The sequence below is a fragment of the Tenrec ecaudatus genome, chromosome 10, assembly GCF_050624435.1.
Source record: "Tenrec ecaudatus isolate mTenEca1 chromosome 10, mTenEca1.hap1, whole genome shotgun sequence".
NCBI classification, from domain to species: Eukaryota; Metazoa; Chordata; class Mammalia; order Afrosoricida; family Tenrecidae; genus Tenrec; species Tenrec ecaudatus.
This window is the reverse complement of record NC_134539.1, coordinates 110,574,657-110,596,512: the sequence shown is the minus strand read 5'-3', so window position 1 is coordinate 110,596,512 and position 21,856 is coordinate 110,574,657. Positions and strand designations below refer to the sequence as shown.

At 52.5% G+C, this 21,856-nt stretch overlaps 1 protein-coding gene across 3 annotated transcripts in view; it reads left to right on the top strand.

Annotated features, from left to right (window-relative positions):
• RPH3AL (rabphilin 3A like (without C2 domains)) overlaps window positions 1–21,856 on the top strand; it is a 187,813-nt gene that overhangs the window by 123,536 nt on the left and 42,421 nt on the right. For all 3 annotated transcript variants that reach the window (XM_075561239.1, XM_075561241.1, XM_075561240.1), the window contains exon 6: window positions 7,967–8,053. In XM_075561239.1, the coding sequence (XP_075417354.1) occupies window positions 7,967–8,053 (87 nt within the window). The remainder of the gene's footprint in view (window positions 1–7,966; window positions 8,054–21,856) is intronic.

The window sequence follows — 21,856 nt, the reverse complement described above, 5'->3', positions numbered from 1 at the left end:
GGCATAGCGGGTCACACATGGCACCATGTGTCAGTCTGGGTAGACTAGAGAAACAAATCCAGGGAGACTCACATGTATATAAGAATGAACTTTATATACATGAGCAAGTGAATATTGAGAAAACATCCCAGCCCAGTCCATAAGTCCGATATTAGTCTCTATGTCCGATACCTATCTATAAAGCCCTCTTTCAGACTCGCACAACACATGCAATGATGCCGAATGCAGGAAGATCACAGGCCAGTGGGTGGAAAGTCTTGTGGATCCAGTGGCATTTTACGCATCTCAGCACTGGCGTAGGTCTCCACATGGCTCCTCCAACTCCAACTCCATGTGTCTTGCCAACAGCAATGTCTCGCAGGGAATGTCTGTGTGTCCCGCCTCCAGCAAGCTATTTACCCTCTTAGCCCCTCCAAATGAGGTCCTCAAGCTGCAAACTGATTGGCAGGCTAGACTTCACCCCTCCACAAATTGACAGACACCAGATTATGTAACCACCACAGGCTGCTAACTGCAAGGTCAACAGTTTGAAGTCACCAGGCGCTCTCTGGGAGAAAGTTTAGGCTTTTTGCTCTCATAAAGAATTATAGTCTCTACCAATGAAACATACAACTTTCCTCTAGTTCTTTAATGCTTCCCCCACACACACTCTACATTCATGACCCCAATTCTACCTTACAAAACTGGCTAGACCAGAGCATGTACAGTGGTACAGATAAGAGGTGGTAACAGGGAACCCAGGACAGATAAACCCCTCAGGACCAATATTGAAAGTAGCCATACCAGGAGGGGAAGGGGAAGGTGGGGGGAGGTAGGGTGAATTGATCACAATGATACCTATAACCTGCTCCTAGGAGGATGGACAACAGAAAAGTGGATAAAGGGAGACTGGTCAGTGTAAGACATGAAAAAAATAATAATTATTTATAAATTATCAAAGGTTCATGGGGGGGAAGAAAGGGGAAAAATGAGAAGCTGATACCAAGAGCTTACATTAGAAATAAACTGTTTTGAGAATGATGATGGCAATAAATGTACACAATGGATGGATAGATGGATTGTGATAAGAGTATTGCGAGCCCCAATAAAATGATTTTTAGAAAGCATTGCTGTACCAGAAACCCCCAGGGACTGTTCCACCCTGTGGAGCAGGGTCGCTGTGAGTCGACATTGACTCGAGGGCAGTGGGTTTGGCTGTGAGTCTGAAGAACTGGACAAAATTCAACTGTCATCCATAAGTTTTCTCCCGGCCAATGTGAAGCAGAAGGTGAGCAGGACAGAGGAAGACCGTCCATGAGAAGGACGGGCTCAGTGGCTGCACCCCAAGGCTCACATTTGCTAACCATTGGGAGCACGCGCAGGACCAGGCGGTATTTTGGTGTGTGATACTGAGAGCCACTGGTACTTGAACCCCGGACACCTTGGGTGACCCCGCTGGTACTTGAAATACCGGTGGCCTCGCTCCCAGCATCATAGCCGCGTGCAAACCAGCGCAGTACAACAAAAAGCCAAGCTCACTGCCATCGAGTCGATGCCAACTCAGTGCAGTGTAGAACTGCCCCTGTCGGTTTCCAAGACCGTAACTCTTTATAAGAGTGGAAAGCCCAGTCTTTCCCCCTCTGATCAGCTGGTGGTTTCAAACTGCTGACCTTGCAGCTAGCAGCCCAACACAGAACCATTACACACCTGGGCTCCTCCAGGAGGCAAGGGCCAGCCCAAGCAGGAAACCCCACCGGGAGATGTATTGACCCAATTTGAACACTGGGCTCACACATGCCAACAGTTGGGAGCCTGGCAGTGATCTGTTGTCACACGTCAGGTTGCCAAGATGGGTTAGAGCCCACTCAATGTCCTCAGGGAGCTGCCCTGTGGAGAGGCAAGCTCATCACATAGCCACATGGTGGAGGATAAGATCGCCACCCTGGCAGTGGAGGAGAAGGGGCCAGAGCCCGCTAGAGGTAAGAAGGCATGGAAGGCTTCCTGGAGGCAGGGAGGACTTTTGCCAATGTCTGCAAGCTGTAGGGATTAGCATGTGAGCGTGTGGTGAAATACACACCAGACAGAGGGAGCAGCCCGTACAAAGGTCCTGTGGTGGGAGAGGTAGCATGGGGATGAGGGACCGGAGTAGGGATGGACATGCTTGAGCCTGGGGTGGGAGACAAGCGGGTGGGGTCGTGGGGGCGGAGGTCCAGCCTCAGCAGGCCTGGCAGCCCACTTGGCAAGCAGAGAGCAGCAGGAAGTCTCAGAAAGCTTTTAAGCTGGCAGGGACACGGGGTTGGGGGTGGGGAATGACATGATTAGATTTGCATCTTGAAAAGATCACTTGTCTGCTGTGTCAGGAACCAATTGGAGGTCGGCCAGAGTGGAGCCAAGTGGGGGGGCGGGGTGCCTGCTGGGAGGCGAGGTTTTGAGGAGTACGTGGAGATGCAGGTGGGGTGGGAAGAGAGGGAGAAGGCGTCAGGTAGCTGGTGGTCTGCGGCTTGTGGACTGGCTGGCTAGTGGCGTCCCTCCATGCAGCAGGCATGCTGGCAGGGCCTGGCGCTATTGCCCGCTGCACGGCTGTTGCCGCTGTACTTCACCTGATCTCCCCTGTCCCACCCCCAACCCGGTGGCCTGTGTTACTTGTTCTCACCATGTGACAGCTGAGCGAGCAGGACTCTGAGAAGCTAAGTAGCAAGTCCAAGGTTGCCCAGCTTCTAAACGGCAGACCCTGCTGTGTCTGCGCCCTGTGGGCTGTTCCCTGAGGCTTCCCCTTCCCTGCACTCTGAGAAACGCTGGGAGGGAGAGGGACAGGAGTGACAAGAGAGGGTGGCTGTGGGCTGAAGGCCCGGCGTGAATCCCTTCTGCTCTGAGTCAGGACCCAGAAGCCAGACGCTGTCCCACACTGCCTCACAGGTGCCTCCGCCACCAGGCCTAGGACACCAGTGCTCTCTGGCCCGGAGCAGTCCCTCTCGGAGAACCCCATCTCGGGCCACGAGGCAGGTGGTCACCAAGGGCCACCCACGACGACAGATAGCGCAGTGTTCCCTTCGCCCAAGTGGATGCTGAGGCTGGCTCTCTCTCTCTCTCTCTCTCTCTCTCTCTCTCTCTCTCTCTCTCTCTCTCTCTCTCTCTCTCTCTCACCGGCTTTTTAATTACCACCTGCTTAATTTTCTTTATTGGAGCCCGGGAACAAAGACAGGCCTCAATCTCCTCGTACTGACCTGAGCTCTAATCGAGAGAGCAGTCGTTACGCATTATTGGAGGTGGGGCGTGTGATCTTGTGGCTGGCCCTCGCCCCATAGGCGCGCCAACCCGCCTGCCAGGCAGCGAAGGGTGCAGGTGTTAAATGATGGCGAGAGGAGATGGGAGGACCAGCGGTTCCACCGCTATGGCTGGTAGCCTTGGGCAGAGCTCTGAGGAGACCTGGGCAGGGTGCTCTGTCCTGTCAGCAGACCTTCCCCTCCCCCCAGCTGCAAACACCCCCACACACCCATAGCACTGGCAGGACATGGGGAGGAAACATCACTTCAGCCGCCTTCTCTGCCTCTGTGGACTGAGAGTGCTGCTCTGTTACCTGCAGGGGGGGCTGCAGAGCAGACGGGAAGGACAGGTCCCTCCTCTGGGGAAGGTGGGTCTCCCAGCCCCAGCAGGGACAGATCACTTACCTGCCTCACCCTCCAAACCCGGACAGCCGTTGACCCAACCTCTGAGGTCCTTTAGCCCACGCTACGACTCTGTGAGCTCCTGGTCAGTGAGCAGCCAGACAACATGTACTGAGGGGCAGGCACACTCATCCTTCACAAGCCTTGCTAGTCAGCCTCGGTCGGAGGTGAGGGCACTGTGGTCGCTCCCTGCTGCTGTTCACGGAGATCACCGAGTTGTGCATGTGTAGAATGTGGCAGGTGTTAAGTGGCATATAATGTGATGAATAAAAACATATCTACACGCCAGTTTTAACTGCCCCTTCAGAAATAAGAAGCCCCACTTCGATGGCACTTGGGTACCTCCCTGGCCCATGGCAGGCCAGCCCCTGACCCTGTCCATGTTCAGTGTATGTGGCTGCCTTACCTTACCTGTGCATTCTGAGAGATCAGGGAGGCTGGCCCTGGCCCCAGCATATTGCGAATGTGACTCCCTGATCTGTACATCTTGATGCAGTGTCCTGAGGCCTGGGTCTGCCCCCGTGATCTGGGTCCACCCCGCACAGCGTCACGGGCACCCAGAAGAGGATGGTTACATGAATTGGGGTGGGTAGGAGTGATGGGGGTGCGGAGACAGTGCGGACACCTAATGGTGGATGGGAAGTGAAGCTCTGTATGGAACAGGAGGTTGGTCCAGGTTGTAAAGGGCCTCAGGTAACAACTTTGCAGTCCAGCCACGTCGCCCTGCAGGGACGGGAATGGTCTGCTCTGTACTGCCCGATGCACAGCCACTAAGCCCCTGAGGCTTTTGAGCACCAGTCTGGGCCCCTGGACAAGGGTGTCTTGGAGCTGCTTGGACTGACCATGTCACCCTCTTTGCCCACGCCCTGGCTGATGACATGAGCGCCACCAGGTGTACCACAAGGCCACCCTGAGTTGAACCAGCTCCCGGAAAGCGAGAGCATCCGCCTGGCAACTGGGCAGGGTTGGGAGACCAAGAAGTCCGGTCTGGAAGAGGGGGCCCCGGGTCCGACAGGCCTGCTCTCAGGTTTCTCACTCACTGGCTGTGGGACCCTGTTGTCACCTGCATGTTGGAGAATGCAGTCACCACTTCCTGCGGCGGCGGAGGAGGAGCTGCCAGCCACAAGCTGCTCTGCAGGAGAGACGAGGCTTTCTGCTCCCATCAGGAGTCGCAGTCTTGAAAAATCCCAGAGGCCCTTCCACCCCAGCCCAGCCCCACTCCCACCTCGCAGGACTCGCTGTTCAGGAAGCAGTGACTCTCCGTGTGTGATGACGGGACAGTCAGCCGGGGACATTGGCAAATGGTTGCTCAACATGATGAATGGGATTGACGTCACCGGGTTATCTGTGTACAAATGCTGAGTTGGTGAGCCGCGTGATCTGCATTTTACAGGATTCAAGCAGAGCGCCCCTACCATCTTTTGTGGGCGTGCAGGATGAGAAGCTGTTAAACCCCCCCACCCCCCGGAGGGGCAGAAAGCACAGTGGGAACACCCCACGTCTGAGACATTCATTTGCTCACTCCCAGGAGTGGGCAATCAGCGAACACGCAGACGTCAGCATCTCCATCCTCTCTACTCTACCCCTGGGTGGGGCAGACAGCTAAGCACTTCTCAACTACTAACAGAAAGGTTGGCAGTTTGAAGCCACCCCGAGACGCCTTAGAAGCGGGCTGGCAATCTGCATCTGAGAGCTCACAGCCTTAACGACCCTCGGCAGCTGTTGTCGGGTGCGCATGCATCTGCCCGCACAGGCACCGTGAGTCAGCATTAACTTGCAACTCACAGCAGCATGCCCAAGGTCGAGAGATGGGGTGTGTGTTGAGAGAGGATGTCCCACGACTAGGTCAGGGATGGGGGCTTCGGGTTCCAAAGAGAGGATCTCAGCCCAGCAAAGATCCCAAACTCAAGCCGGTCACTGGCGTAGCCGCCACACACACACACTCCTACCTTCCAGGGACCATGAGAACTTGGAGGGCCAACAGGACACAGACAGGACCCTGCCCAGGTGTGCTGGCCTGCTGAAGACCCGAGCCGGGGGCCTGGGGAGAAAGTTCGGTGAGGACTGGGCGGGCTTTCCTGGCAGGCCCCCAGAGGACAGCAGCTTGGATCAAGTGGCATTTGATTTAAAGAACAAACAAAATGCGCCCTCTCTCGTGCCTCAGCACTGAGTGGGGGCAGGCCCACAGTCCCCGCACACATCTCCTAGTTCCTTCCTGCGGCTCCGGGCTCAGCCACCCCAATCAGGCAGGTGACAGCATGCTTTGGGAAGCCAGGTTGGAGGGTTGGTGACATTTCCCTCTCGGTGGAGCAGTGTGCTCCGTGCTCGGTTGGCAGCCTGCGGAAAAGGCCAAGCCCCAGATCCAGCCTCCCCTGGCAGGGGTGCAGGGAAGAGCCCCCTCCCCGCAGGGCCGGGGAGCTGCCCAAGCGGCAGAAAGATTGATGAGCTGGGAGGCAGTCCTCTGGGGAAGAGAAGGCGTCCCTGAATCAGACTCAGCCTGGGTTGACCGGGGACACGTGTCAGCCCCATCAAGGCCCCCTCTACCTTCCGGCGGGTTTTGCCGTGGCCTATTGCTCTGCGTTTAGAGGAGGCAAAATGTGTATTTAGAAGCCAGGAGCTTAAGCAGCACTTTCTAGAATGAAAAGCACGTGGAACGTAGCTGCCGGCTATCGATGTATCTGCAGGAAATTGGATAAAGTCTCTAGCAGCACCTGGGCTACAGAAGCAGTCTGTGGCCGGCTGCTCACGTAAAGGTCGGCTGTTTGCCTGGCAGAAGAAAGGCCCTGTAAACTGCTTGCTTCCAGAAAGATTGTTGCTGTTATCAGGTGCCATTGAGCTGGTCCCGATTCACGGTGGCCCGATATGTCACGGAACGGATTGCTGCCCGGTCCTGTGCCATCCTCACCGTACACCAGGCAGATTTGAGCCGATGGCTGCAGCCTCGGCCTCAATCCATCTTGTCGAGGGACTTCCTCTCTCCCACCTGCCTTCTGCAGAACAAAGCACAGGGTCGAATTATAACATGTGGGGCTGCCAGGGATCGACTCGAGGTGGTCGACAACCACAAAAGCTGTCCTGCCCTTTGCTGGCCAGCTGTGGGAGCCCTGGTGACATCGTGGATTGTGCAGTGAGCTGTCCACCCTCCGGTCAGCTTGCTGACCCTACCAGTCATTCCAGGGGAGAAAGGTGGGGCTGTGCGCTCTGGGGAAGACTTAGTGTGAGAAACTCAAAGGGGCGATTCCACTCGGCCTACAGGGTCGCTATGCGTCAGAACTGACTCTCCAGCAGTGAGTTTGCTTTGGTTTTCCACGTGAGCCCCAGGCACCTCACCTGTAGGGTGGGTCTAGTGTTCACGTAGCAGGGATGCGGGGATGGTCTGTGGCAGTGGTGCCTCCAGGGGGCTTGACACGGAGGCAACGCTTAAGCTGCCAGCAGTCCGTCTCACTCAGTGGTCTTCTGGCCTGCCCGCCACATCCGGGAGGTTTCTGTACAACGTGTGCGTGCATTTCCCTTGTGGAGTGACATTATCCCGCCCCCATTTCACCTGTTCACACAATCTGGAGGTGACGACTAGATGACATTCCAGTGTGTTTGCCGGGACCTTTCCCTGGGTCTTGGCCTTCTGGGCCACTTCCAGTTCTTCGCTACTCGAGGTGCTGCAGCAGTGACTATTGGCAAGCTTCCTTCTCTGTTTGTGGATCAAGATAAACGCGATGATGGGGCGAACCTGTCTCGTGAGCTTTGGGGGAATAGCTCCTGTCTTCCCCTGAAGGATGTGGAAGTGGACCTTGGATGAGGCCTGGCTATTATTACTGAGCATTTTGATCAGAGATCCTACAGAAGAATCCTGACCAAAGGGGGTGGGGGCTGCAGAACAGATGTTGAAATGTTCGTGGAATCTAGACGTTCTGGAGGAACCTCCGGAAGTATTGCCCCGAGATAAGCTTTTCACCTTAAACTAAAAACTATTTGCTGAGGTTGCCTTGTAACGAATGGATAGTTTAGTTTCAAGAAGGTCTGCCTGTGCTTTTAAATCTGTGGTTATGGGGTCAGCGTGACTGACAGCAAGGGCACAAAAGACTGGATAGGAAACATGGGGGCCGTGAATATATTTTCGTGGGGGAGGAACAACTTGAGAAAGGAGGTGGGCATGGTTGCAAGGGTCTCCTCAGTGTCCCCGCCTGGTATGTGTAGACATACATGTTCTGCTGTGTATGTTTTCAACAATGGCAAAAAAGCAAAATAACTGTTTAAAAATTAAGTGAGCCTCAGTCGCAGCCACTTAAGTGTTCACATTCCGTCTCTCCCTCTCTCTCTCCTAGAAAGTCTGCACCAAGTGTGGGATCGAGGTCTCCCCGGGCCAGAAGCGGCCCCTGTGGCTGTGTAAGATCTGCAGTGAGCAGAGAGAGGTAGAGTACCATCCCGCTGATGCTGGGCCGGAGCCAGGCTCGCTCAAGGACGGGAGGCGGGTGGCTGGTGATGGGAGCAGGGGATGAGGGTGAGAAGGGGACCACTCGCCGTCTTACCCATTTCCCAAGGGCAAGGGTGGCAGTGATTGCCATGGGAATCCCCTCCTACTGTGTGTGTCGGTGCACGTGGCATTTGGTGGGAGGGAGGCTCTTGTGACCACCATACTGACCAGTCCCTGGGTGGCCAGTGCTATGCTGTTTTGCGCATGTGAACCTTCATGCGTTTCGCCCCCAGCCCCACTGGTCCTTTCACTGTTGAGGAAGTAGAGACACAGAGGCTAAGAGACTTGTGGGCTTCAGGCTAGATGGTGATCACTTTACGGCCATGCAGTCGATTCCAACTCAGAGCACCCAATAGGACAGGGTAGAGCTATCAGCTATCAGCCCTTGCCCTGTGGGTGTCTGAGACTGTCACTCTTCGCGGAGGGTAGAGAGTCTCATCTTTCTTCTGTGGAGCACCTGGTTGTTTTGAACTGCTGACCCTGTAGTGAACAGCCCAGCGCATCACCACTGGGCCAACAGGGCTACTGCAGGGGGCTGGCGATCGTGGTGGGCGCTAACAATGTCACACACACCCCATGCACCGTTTCCCCCATTGTATCAGAGTACAACTATCCATGTACCATAGTTGTTGATGACTAGATTTTCCTGAACCTGATCGCCAAGCCTTTCTTACGAGTTGCCTCTGAGTGGATTAGGAGTCGGTCTTTCAGGTAGTAGCCAAGAACTTAACCGCTGGCACCACCCTGAGATGCCGCCTGCTGGCACTAAGGTTCTGTTGTCAGAAGACCCTATTTGCAGGGAGGAAATGGTGGCGAGCTCTTAGTCAGAAGCAGAAGGGGGCCAGAACCCCAGCCCAGGGTCCTCTCCGCTGCACCCAGGTCAGGCGTGGAGCCGGAACACAGCAGGACATGGGCTAGGCAGCTTCTGGGAATGGCCTTGGGAAGGTAGGGTGGGAGATAATGCCCACATGCCCCGGGCAGAGGAAGCCTGAGCCTGGGTTCCACATTGAGGTTGGTTTGTTCTGAATCTGGCTTGGTGCTGGGCGTGTCATTTTCATGTGAGGGCCCCTAGCCTGCCTCCAGCTCTGGAAAATCCTCCACTGTAATGTCCTTGAGTCCGGCTCCTCCACCATCCCGTCTCTTTCCTTCTGGAAACTTGGATCCACGAGGCTGCTGTCGAGTTCATGGAGACTCACAGGGACCTTCTGGGCTCGGCTTTCAGAGAACTGCTCCGCTGGCGAGGCTGTGGGTCAATTCAAACCACAGACCTTCCAGTCCGTAGCCTGTGTAACTGTTGATCCCATCCAGGAATAGCTAGAGCCTCATCATTGTCTCTCCACAGTTCCAACTGCTCTCCCTTATTTATTTTTCAATCTTGCCGTGACACCGTCTCAGGAGCCCTGGTGGCATAGTGGTTACGCGTTGGGCTGCTCACCACAAGGTTACCAGTTTGAAACCACCAGCCGCTCCATGGAAGAAAGATGAGACTTTTTAGTCTCATAAAGTGTTACAGTTAAAAAAAAAAAAAAAAAGTTATAGTCTCCAAAACCCACAGGCGCAGCTCTACCTGCCCCATAGGGTGACTCTCAGTCAGAACCCACTCAATGGCAGGGAGTTCCGTTGGGGTTTGTTAGCCCATCTGTCCGGGTAAATTCCAGTGCACTAAGTCTCTCTTTGAGCCTGTCTCCCAGCTGCTGATGGTGCTGGTTGCCCATCTTGGCTCTCGGTTCCTTCGGGTGTTTGGGAATGTCTGGTTTGGACACTCATCGCTCGTGGGAACCAGCCTCTCTCATCTTCCCTTCCTGCTCTTCTCACCCGCCCTCCTCGCTGGTGGGGGAGGGCTTTTTGTTGCTTTGTCCTCCCCTGGCCCCCTCCCCTCCAGTGCAAAGCTATGTGTCCTGGCTTAGTGGTAAGCTGCTCAACCACAGTGATCGCCGAATTATTCCCAGAGCCAGCTCTCAAAGCAGTGGGCAGCTTGGTCCAGCTTCCCGATATCAGCCCCCGCTCTGGAGGGTACCCAGGCTTTTCTGCAGCATCCTCTTCTAGGTCGGGATGCCCCTTCATCAACCCGCATGTTCAATGGCTCTGGCTCTGGTCCCACTCCTCCCGCTGTTAGTCCCCATTCCCCACAGGGACCCAGCTGGCCCTGCCTTCAGCCCCTCCTACTAGTTGAGCTTCTCCTCCCTTGGGATAATATCTTGTTGCTGAGCATAGATGTGTTTGTTGTGGCTGCTCCTTTAAGAGGATTCTCATCGAGTGGCGATACTGGGAGGGTAGAGGGAAGGTGGGGTAGGAAGGAGAAACTGATTATAATGATCTGCATATGGCCCCCTCCCTGGGGTACAGACCACAGAAAAGTGGGTGAAGGGAAACATCAGACAGTGTAAGACATGACAAAATAATAATAATGCATAAATTATCAAGGGTTCACGAGGGAAGGGTGGTGGGGAGGGAGGGAAAAAATGAAGAGCTGATAGCAAGGGCCCAAGTAGAAGGCAAATATTTTGAGAATGATGAGGACAACAAATGTACGAAAGTGCTTGACACGATGGATGGATGGATTGTGATAAGAGTTGTACTAGCCCCCTATAAAATGATTTAAAAACACACACACGCGCGCGCGCGCACACACACACACACACACACACACACACATATTCTCATCTACCATTGCCAAGTCATTGGAACCTGGAAGGTGGCAGGGAGCGCCTCCGAGTGTGAACTAGTGTGATTCTGTCTGTCCTGACAGGCCCTCATTCCTTAACCCAAATGAAGATGCTAATACCCTTTTATTCCTCGCCGCGTTGCTATAGGAATTGAGGAAGACAGTTATGGTGTCAGGGCTTCATAAATATGGAAGAGCTGCAAAAAGTTCACAGAAGAATCTCATGGTCTTTTATCCCCCTTGGCAATAACTGTCTCCCGACTTTTTTTGGAATGAGTGGAGGTTTAGGGAGCAGCTCATCGGTGGGATGGTCAGTAATTCACACACATTCTGCTTCATTGCGATCCCCTCAACGCATCCTTCCTCCATCTGAGCTTCCCGCCTCCATCCCTCCTCCTCCCCGAACCCTTCTGCACTCTGTCCTGGGGCAACTGCTGCCCACTCCCCGATCTCAAACGGCTGCTGATGCTACGGTGTGGGCACCTCACTAATGTTACCATGCCGCCGAGAGACCTGGCTGTTGGGCGGCGAGTTCATTTCCAGACCTGGAAGGTGCTGAGGGTCCTACCCTTGGAAGTGCTACCAGGGTGCATCTGACCCGCCGGCCTGGTTTCTTTCATGACTGTGAGCCTTGTCCCACACGCTTCGCTCTGGACTCTCAAAGCAGTTAGGTGTGGGCGCTAGGTACCGGCCAGTTCTTCCGGGTTTAGGGTTACAGCGACGATGCTCCCACAGCCATTCATCCACGGAACTGGTGGCTTCCTTGTACCGAGATTCGCATCGCTATTTCCACCAGAAAGGGAGACCACAGCAGTACCTTAGATGGCAGCTCAGGAGCTTGGAAAGCCAGTCTCTACCCCCCAAAGTAGGAGGCAGAACCTTGTCTGTGTGGGCCGTGTTATGCCAGTCGACTTTGATGTCCCCCCAGACCCGAGTCCTGAGCCTCAGACCAGCAACTCATTCCCTCCAGGTGTTTCTATGGCATTTTCATGAGTGCCCCCCAGGATGCTCCACCCCACTGGGGGATGAGTCGGTAGCGTGGGAAACTACCACAGACCAGCGGCCTCGGTCAGGCCCGTAGAGACCCATGCTGTGTGTTCCCACTCTCCTGCCCACACCCACACCCCCCTCCACCCCCCTCCCCCGCCTGCATGCGGGATCATCATGGCGGGGTGCGGGGGCATCCCAGCATCTTTTGATTGCAGTTCCCCATGAACTTCTTGCAGCCCCCTCATACCAGAGGCCTCCCCGCCACACCCAGCTAGGAAGTCCCTCTTTGAACTTGAGGTCCTTCCAGTCTCTAGGGAGGCCCTTTGAAGGTGCAGGTGTCTGTGAGAGGAAATCCCTTCCAACACTGTCTTGTGGGGGAGGATTGCTTAGCGGAGTGGAGCTGTGGTCCGCGCTAAGCTGCAGCGGGGGGACGGGCGAACGGTCTTAGAAAAGAAGGGGCATGGCAGGAAAGCAGAACTGAGCGCTTCATAGCAGAACGGAGGGCTGCTGGTCCTCTCCGGCCCGGCACGCAGAACTCGTCGTCTGGAACATGCTGAGCTACTGTGTGCGTGGTGGTCCTTTAGTGGGGCCACAGGGACGGGCTCGGCCACTAACTGAAAAGGTGGCAGGCCAAACCCACCCAGAGTTGCACCCCACTGTGTTCATCTGGGTCGACTAGAGGAACAAATTTATGGACACTCTCATATGTATAGGAAAGAGCTTTATATGCAGGAACAATTGAGGATTGAGAAAACATCCCAGCCCAGTCCAGATCAAGTCTGTAAGTCCAATATTAACCCATACGTCTGATACCAGTCTATGAAGTCCCCTTCAGACTCACGAAACACATGCAAGGACGCCAAGTGCAGGAAGATCACAGGCCGGTGGGCGCAAAGTCTGTGGATCCAGTGGTAGTAGAAGCATCTCAGCTCTGACGGGGGTCTCCCTGTGGCTCCTCCCATTCCTGGGGCACGGGGTCTATCAGCATAGTGCCCTGTGTGTTGTCAGTAGAGCGTCTCTCAGGGAGTGAGCCTTGTCAGTCCAGAGTCTCCAAGGGAGTGAGCAGAGAGAGGATGTGTCTCCCATCTCCAAGAAGGAAATACACGAGTTCCCAGAATCCTCAGGAGAAAGTCATGACCTGATTGACAGACTAGACTCCATCCCTTCACTCTAAATCCTCTCAAGTCCCAAATTGACACCAGATGATGTAGGAAACCCCTGGAGCACAGTCCTATCCTGACACACAGGGGGTCACATGAGTCGGAATCCATTGGCCCACAACTGGTGTTTTATTGTCATGCCCGTGCCTCCCATGAACTCGCCCTAATCTCCAGGGTGCTCATGCCCAGAGAGGTACAGAATCGCTTCGGGTCACATGTTCTTATCTACCCCGCGGTAAGGAGCGTGGTGCTGGACGTTATGCTGTGGCTGGTCCTCCCGTTACCAGAGGCCAACAAAGCGGAGCAGGCCCTTGCGCAGCGGCACCAGGCACCCCGCAGGCATCGAGTCGGTGTGGAAGTGCATGTGGGGCATGAGTCTGGGTGCCAGGACCACCATACCTTGTGCTGAATTTTGGGGGGTGCCCACTTTTGGAGCAGTGGAGTCCCCAAGTAATTGGTGTCTAATGCTCCTCCCCCAATTTTCCTTAGGGGGCAAAAAACACAACAAGGAGGTAATCACCGTATATACTTGAGTACAAGCTGACCCGAATATCAGCCCAGGTACCTAATTTTACTGCAAAAACTGCATTAAAAGTGTGCTGAACAGCCACTAGGGGGGAGCAGCGCAATCAAGTCCCCAGGGAATGCCAGGGATAGATGTGGGGCCAGGGCATGGCACCCCATCAGACTCCACTGGAAAGCACTCATAAAGGACAGCAAATAGACACTGAACTTTATAGGGTTTGTTGTTGTAGCTATTGTTTTATTTTCTATTGTTGTTTCGTTGTACTCAGTCTTGTGATGGTGCATATTGTTGTCACTGAATGTCTACCTGGAAGGGATAGGCAGGATAAACAAGCCAGAAGAGAGAACAACGGGATGACAGTTCTGGGGGACATGAAGAGGAGGCATAGGGGGAAAGGAAGTGGGTATTAACAAACCCAGGGACAAGGGAACAACAAGTGATCCAAAATCAGTGGCAAGGAGGATGTAGGAGGTCTGGTAGGGCTTGATCAAGGACAATGTAACCGAGGGGAATTCCTGAAACCTAAATGAAAGCTGAACATGATAGTGGGACAAGAGGAAAATAAAAAGAAATAAAGGAATGAAATAGGAGGCAAAGGGCAGTTATAGAGATCTAAATACAGACATATATAGATGTAAATATGTTTGTATACAATGAGAGGGAAAGAGATGTATGTACATATATTTATAGGTTTAGTATTAAGGAAACAGATGGACAGTGGACCCCTACTCAAGTACTCCCTCAACACAAGAACACTTCGTTCTAGCAATTCGGCAGTTTGAGATGCTCACCTTCCTGGCATGATCACTGAAGACAACAGGTGCACAAGAAAATGTGGTGAAGAAAGCTGATGGTACCCAGCTATCAAAAGATATAGCATCTGGGGTCTTAAAGACTTGAAGATAAACAAGCAGCCATCTAACTGAGAAACAACAAAGCCCACATGGAAGAAGCACACCAGCCTGTGAGATCATGAGGCATGGAAGGGATCAGATATCAGTCATCAAAGACCAAACAAAAATCATAGCATTGTGAATGAAGGGGAGTGTCAAGTGGGGATCCAGGAACCATCTGTGGGCAATTGGACATCCCCTTTCAGAAGAACCACGGAAAGGAGATGAGTCAGTCAAGGTGCTGTGTAGCAATGATGAAGCATACAATTTTCCTCTAGTTCCTAAATGCTCCTTCCCCACCTCCCCCACTATCATGATCCCAATTCTAACTTACAAATCCAGCTGGACTGGAGGATGTACACTGGTACAGATAGGAACTGGAAACTTAGGGACTCCAAGACAGATGAACCCCTCAGGACCAGTGGTGGGAGTGGCAATACCAGGAGGGTGGAGGGAAGGTAGGGGAGAAAGAGGGAACAGATTACAAGGATCTACATATAATCTCCTCCTGGGGGACGGATAGCAGAGAAGTGGGTGAACGGAGACATAGGACAGTGTGAGATATGACAAAATAAAAATAATTATAAATTATCAAGGGTTCATGGGTGAGGAGGGAGCAGGGAGGGAGGGGAAAACATGAGGCGCTGATACCAAGGACTCAAGTAGAAAGAAAATGCTTTGAGAATGATGAGGGAAACAAATGTACAAAAGTGCTTGACACCAGGGATGTATGTATGAATTGTGATAAGAGTTGTACGAGCCCCCAATAAAATGATTTTTTTAAGTGTGCTGAAAAACCTTGGCTTATGCATGAGCACATACAGTAAATAGAAAGAGCATTGAAAACAGCAGGTTTTAGTGCCATGTGTAGCTGGTTCCGGGTCTGCGATAAAATGCAGAGCCCTGCCCTGCAGCAAAAGCCAAGGCCTGATGGAAGAACTTGAGTTTCTGATGGAACCTCTTGTTCCCTTGCCAAGCACCCTTATCTTTCCTCCCTGGTGGCGCTGCACTTCCATCAGCTCTGGCTGTAATGGGAGGGCTTTTCCCCCCGCTCTGGAGTGAGCCAAACACTCGTTGAAGGGCCTTGGAGCTGGCAGGTTGGCTTTGATGCCTGTCTGCGTGTTCCTCAGCGGTGCAGCCGTGAGCGCTCAGCCCTGCTGCTCTTGAGGGGTGTGCAGTCCAGTGCATTCATTCACTCATTCATTCATTCTGCCAGTCAACTGGGATTCGTTGGGCTTCTGTGCATCCCACGAAGGAGCCCTTCGGAGAAAGAGAAAGATCACAAGCAACATAGATCATCCTTAGTGCCACAGAGGATGAGAATGGGCTCCAAGGTTAAGAGGCGAAAGGGGTGCTGGGGGAGGTACCTGGGGGGTCACTGTTTTACATGGGGGTTGAGGAAGGACTCCCCAGGAGAAGGACATTGAAGCAGAGCCCTGAATGGAGCACATTCTGTGTGACTCAGCAGGAGAAAGCGAGCATTCCAAGTACATGCAACAGCAAGTGCAAGGGCCCTGGGGCAGCTATCTGTTCCATGTGTTTGAGGAGCAGCAAGGAGGCCAATGTGGTCGGAGCCACGTCAAGACTGGGGAGAGGCTTTTACTCCGAGTGAAACAGGAATCCATTAGGAGGTCTTGGGAGAGATGTGACCTATCTGCCACTTGCCCTTCTTCAAAGGGTGCTCTGCTGGCTGTGTCGGAAACAGAATTGGAGACGCTGTCAGAGTCACCCAGTATTTTCCTTTTCTTACTTAATACTGCATCAAATTTTTTAACTCGTTTATGTCTGCCATTACCCTTAGAAGTTTTCATTTCAAAAACGTCCATTTTACTCTTTTTTCTGATGATAAAATGAATATGGGTCGTTGAAGAACGTCAACAGGTGGAGAACGGCGTAGCGAAGGTGAAGTCTCTTACAAGGCAGTCCCTGTTGACATCTTGGCTTCTTTGCCTCTAGTTTGTTTGTTTTCATTTACATTGTTGAACCTCTTAAATTTTATATTGTTGAATGTGGGTTTGGGGGTTGTTGGTGTTTTTTTTTAATGAATATACCGTGATGAAGATTCCTACTCTAGTCAACCGCTCTTTGTCGATATTCTCAGTGATTGTAGAGTGTTCTGTTCTGTAGAGAGTTCCCTATGTCAGGGCATGCAGGCTGTTTCTGCTTTGCTGCTTTTGATTAAGAACGGAAATAAGTATCTTAGAGCATAGCTCTCGGTCACATTTCAGATGAGTCTGTCCCTTGTAGCGTGCCTAGCAGGGAAAGTAAGCATTAATCGTGAGGTGCTTCCACAGCCTCATCGGCCAGTGAGCACTCGTTATGATTGATCTCATAACTAGCTGGAGTATGTTTTCACTGTCATTTTTCAAAAGAATGTCATGTTGGTGGAACGTTTCTTTGCATATCTGTTCACAGCTGTTGCCTATTGCCTTTATGAGCCGGCCGTGGGAGGATGAGGCCACCGGGTCCAGGGAGAGACCTGCAGCCTTGGAAACCCTGCGGCAGCTCTGCTCTTTCCTAAAGGGTCCCCATGAGTCGGAACTGACTACATGGCAATGTCTCTGTTTTCTTTTCTGTATTTTACCCAAAAAGAAGATGGTGTGACTGATTATGCAATTGGTCAGCAGCTTTCCCACTCAGAAGTCTATGGATTTTGCCCCGTTGTCTATAAACCACATGCATAAAAGTACCATCATGAAGGAGAGCCGTCTTTGTAACAACTGGAGAATTTATACCCGGGGGGCTCGAAATATTAGTGAAATTGTGACAGAAAGCTGGAAGTAAGAGTATTTAAGAGAGAGAGAGAGAGGCAGAAATAGAAACCAGACTGAGCACATGGGATCCTTTTTGGGAGGAGGGGGGCTGAGAAAAGCAGAAGAAGAACCAAATGGACCATTTTTATGTTTGAACATTGAAAATACTATTGTTTAAAGACGTGAGTAAATATACTATCCTTGTTCACACACTGACAAGCCTTGTTATTTCCATTAACAGCCTCAGAAGGTTCCTTATCTTTGCTCGCTCGCTCTTCTTGCTTCCTTCCTTCCTCCCTCCCTCCCTTCCTTCCTCCCTCCCTCCCTTCCTTCTTCCCTCCCTCCCTCCCTCCCTCCCTTCATTCCTTCCTTGACCTCTAGGAGTGGCTGGGTGAGTCTGGGTAGACTAGAGAAACAAATCCAGACACACTCATGTGTGTGTAAGAGAGAACTTTATATCAAAGAGCAATTATCCATTAAGAAAACATCCCACCCCTCACAGAGGGGTCTAGGGGAGAAGATGAGTCAGTCAGGGTGCGATATAGCACCGATGAAGAATACATCTCTCCCCCAGATCCTGGATGCTTCCTCACCCTCCTCCCCCATTACCATGATCCGAATTCTGCCTTGCAAGTCTGGCTAGACCAGAGGTTGTACACTGGTGCAGATAGGAGCTAGAGGCACAGGGAATCTAGGGTGGATGATACCTTCAGGACCAAGGGTGTGAGGGACGATGCTGGGAGAGTGGAGGGTGAGTGGGTTGGAAAGGGGGAACTGATTACAAGGATCCACATGTGACCTCCTCCCTGGGAGAGGGATAGCAGAGAAGGGGGGGAAGGGAGACGCTGGATAGGGCAAGATATGACAAAATAATAATCTATAAATTATCAAGGGCTCATCAGGGAGGGGGAAGGGGGAGGGAAGGGAAAAAAAAGAGGACCTGATGCAAAGGGCTTAAGTGGAGAACAAATGCTTTGAAAATGATTAGGGCAAAGAATGTACAGATGTGCTTTATACAATTGATGTATGTACATGTATGGATTGTGATAAGAGTTGTATGAGCCCCTAATAAAATGTTTAAAAGGGAAAAAAACAAAAACATCCCAGCCCAGTCCAGATCAAGTCCATAAATCTGTTATTACCCCATAGGTCAATACCGGTCCATAAATTCCTCTTTAGACTCACGCAGCCATGCAATGATGCTGAATGCAGGCAGATCACAGGCCAGCGGGTGGAAGGTCTGTGGCAGTGTAAGCATCTCAGGACTGGCATGGCGCTCCTTAGGACTCCTCCAGCCCCAGGGCTCTGGCTCCATCAGTGTAGCACATCTGGCTTGTCAGCAGGAACACAAAAGCAGAGAGAGTCTCCCGCCTCCAAGGAGGAAGACAGGAGTTCCCAGAATCCTCAGGAGAAGGCCATGCCCACACAGAGGCCTCACTGTCTAGGACCTGATTGACAAGCTAGACTCCGCCCCTTCACAAGTTGTCAGGAGATGATGTAACTGCCACAGTGGCTTTAGCTCTAGGTTTGAAGAATGTCTACAGGCCATGGTCTTGGTTCCACCAATCACTATTCGCCTAGTAAGTTTAGTCTCTTTTTATGATTTTGAATTTTGTTATGTATTTTTGGATCCCAGAGCAGTAGTTGATAGTAGCCAAGCACCACCTTGTTCTTCTGTCTCAGACAAGTGGAGACTTACATGGCCCCTTAATCCTTTGGACTAATTGTTTCCTTGAGTTTTCTTCACTCTTCCTTGCTCCAGGTGGGAAGTCCCTTGCTGTCGCTGCTGTTTGCTGCTCCTGTTTTGTTTTGTTTTGTTTTGTTTGGATTTGGCTTCCTGGTTGCCCCTCCCCCCATCGCACTGACGGCCATGAATCCACAGTTTTTGTGGCCACGTGGAAGCTACACGCTTCATGGGCTGCTGGCCTGTTTTAGCTAGCTGCTTATGGGAGCATCCCATTTCCCAGCTGCACAGACCCCTGCCCCGTTTTCAGCCCCTCTGTGAGTTGGCACACTCTTTGGTCACGTCCCTGGCTTGCTTGCTGGCAAATTAATAAACTCTAACGTGTCCTCTAGATTTAAAGACACTCAAAGGGAGCGAAACCACCCTCCGTGAACTGGCTAAGCAGTGCATTAGTCACACCTGAAGAACCTCAAGAAGCAATTTATGAAGCAGGAGACAGCCCCACGGATGCAGCTTAGAGCGACGAGTAAATGAAACTGTGGAGCCCACGCTGAGAGAAAGAGAAAGAGGCCTAAGGAGGCCTGGTGCGAAGCCACCGCTCCGGTACCGGTAGAGCCTCACAGGTTGCGATGTTGCTGAATTGGCTTCCCCAGAACGCAGTCTGAGGTAGACTAGAAAGAAAGGCCTGGAGCTTGGGTTGCAAAAACTTGCCAGTCAAAGCCCCGTGGATCTCCGCAGTCCCATCCACGTGAGTGGGGCCGAAGCAGGCCTGGGCAGCACTGTACTCCTCTGCTCCCCGGCTCGCAGAGAACGGGGTGCAGGAGCGACTAACACACAACGTAGACCCCTTCTAGAAGCGGGAACCGAGGCATGAAGGAGAAGAAGGCTTAAGCTGGATTTATCAGATGCATGCTTGCATTACAAAACCTCTTTTTTTAAAAAATAGTTATTACCTGAAAATTCTGCCCAGCATATGCCGAGGCTATTTCTATTGCTTCCCCCCCCCCCCTTTCAGTCGGGTACAAAATGTAGATCTGCGCACTTGGACTTCGATGTAGGAAGAGCATCCAGTTCTACATCTGCCTATTGCTTGGTGCCGGCTACTCCGCTTTCTCCTGGAGCGCACGCTCCTTGGGAGGTCTGGCCTGCAATCCCCACCATCTTTTCTCTTCATCTTCCTCCTGGGCGGTCCCGCCCCTACGCTTTTCCCTCCAGGCTGAGCCATCTGAAAGCTTTTCTCCCAAGGTCCCCTCCCCGTCCAATCTGACCTTGACGGTTTCTTGTGCTGTGCCGTGTGTGTGTGTGTGTGTGTGTGTGTGTGTGTGTGTGTAAAAGGATCTTCCGGATCATGTCTGTACACTGTAAAGACCCTGTGCACGCTTCCATGAAACATTTAGAAGTCACAACTATACAGTTACTGAAGGTTTATTAGAGGGAGCCCTAGTGGTGCTGTGGGTTAAGCTACTAAGCACAAGGTCTCACTCACTGCCGTCGAGTTATCCCGGTTCATAGTGACCCTGCAGGACAGGATAGTTCTGCCTCTGTGGGTTTCTGAGACTGTCACTGTTTACGGGAGTAGAAAGCCTCCTCTTTCTCCTGCGGTGCGGCTGGTGGTTTTGAACTGCTGACCTTGCAGTTAGCACACCCACGTGTCACCCACTGTGCCACCAGGGCTGCTCCAAAGGGGAAAGATGACATGTCTGTCATTCCTGTAAAGACTCACAGTCTCAGAAATTCACCATAGGGTCAAAACCGACTTGATGGCGCATGGCCGTGGGGTTGGACTTTTGTCTGTGTGTCTGTCTGTCTGTCTGTCTAGTGAGGATGGGAGGGAAAAGGAGAGGGGGCCACTGTTTAGGAAGCAGTGAGTTTGTTTACGCCAGTGGGGAAACTGGGCAACAGTCCCTGTGATGACTGATGTACTGGTGGTAACTGGTGTTGTGAAGTTGTACACGCGAAAACCATCGAAGGGGCCAGTGTTTGCGTGGTGTGTCTGTCTCTTCACACGAGGTTTACGAGGGACAGAGGCCTAGAGTTCTGCTCTGACACGGTGGGGAGACTGCACGACAACTGGGTAAGCCTCTCAGAGCCGTTGTTCTCTTTCCCAGCCTTCAGGACGAGATGTGCTTGTAAAGGTGCCCTGGTGGTGCGGTGGGTTCAGGATCGGCTGCTAATCTTAAGGTCGGCAGTTCAAATCCATCAGCACTCTGTGGTAGCAAGACGAGGCTGCCTGCTCCCCTAAGGATGTACAGCCTCAGAAAACCAGAGGGGTGGTTCTCCTCTGTCCCATCAGGTCACTCTGGGTTGGATTTTGGGCTACCAGTTGGGCTGCTGTGAGGTCAGCAGTTCGAAACCACCAACCACTCCGCAGGAGAAAGAGAGGACTTTCTACTCCCATTTAAGAGTTAGCAGTCCTGGAAGCGTACAGGGACCGTGCTCCCCTGTCCTATTGGACCCCTGTGAGTCAGCATCAACTCGATGGCAGTGAGTTTGATTTTGGGGGCGGTTTGTGCCTCCCGTGGGTGAAGACTGGGTTGGGCAGAACTGGTTGATCCCTGAACTGAACCAGAAGGTGGCAGCCATGCAGGAGCAAGGAGGGTCCTTCAGACCCGTACCCCATCACTGCCACACAGGTAAGGCCCAGCAGGACAGTGACACACTTGTTATCCCGTCCGCTTGCCTTTTCTCGGAAGGGACTCCGACCAGGTCAGAGATAGGCTGCTGGGTCCCCACTGCTCTGACGTTGGCAAAGGCTCTTTTGTTCATGGGCTTGCGTGGTCATGATGGAGGGCAGCCCAGGGCGGCTGCAAACACGTGCTGGCTCAGACCGGAAATTGGTTTCACGCATTGTGTAGCATTTAATTCCGTATTCTTTTAAAAGCAGAGTGACGCATCCTAAGTTATACTGTAATGAGTGGGAAAGTTAATTGAAATCCAGATTTCCCAGGATTCTCCAGCCTTGGAAACACACCTTCAGAGTAAAGAGGGATGCAGGCGTCATTGGCGGAGGGGTGGGGGGGGTGGGGGGGGGAGGGTGAGCCAGAAAGGGGCGAAGACCAATTTGTAAGTA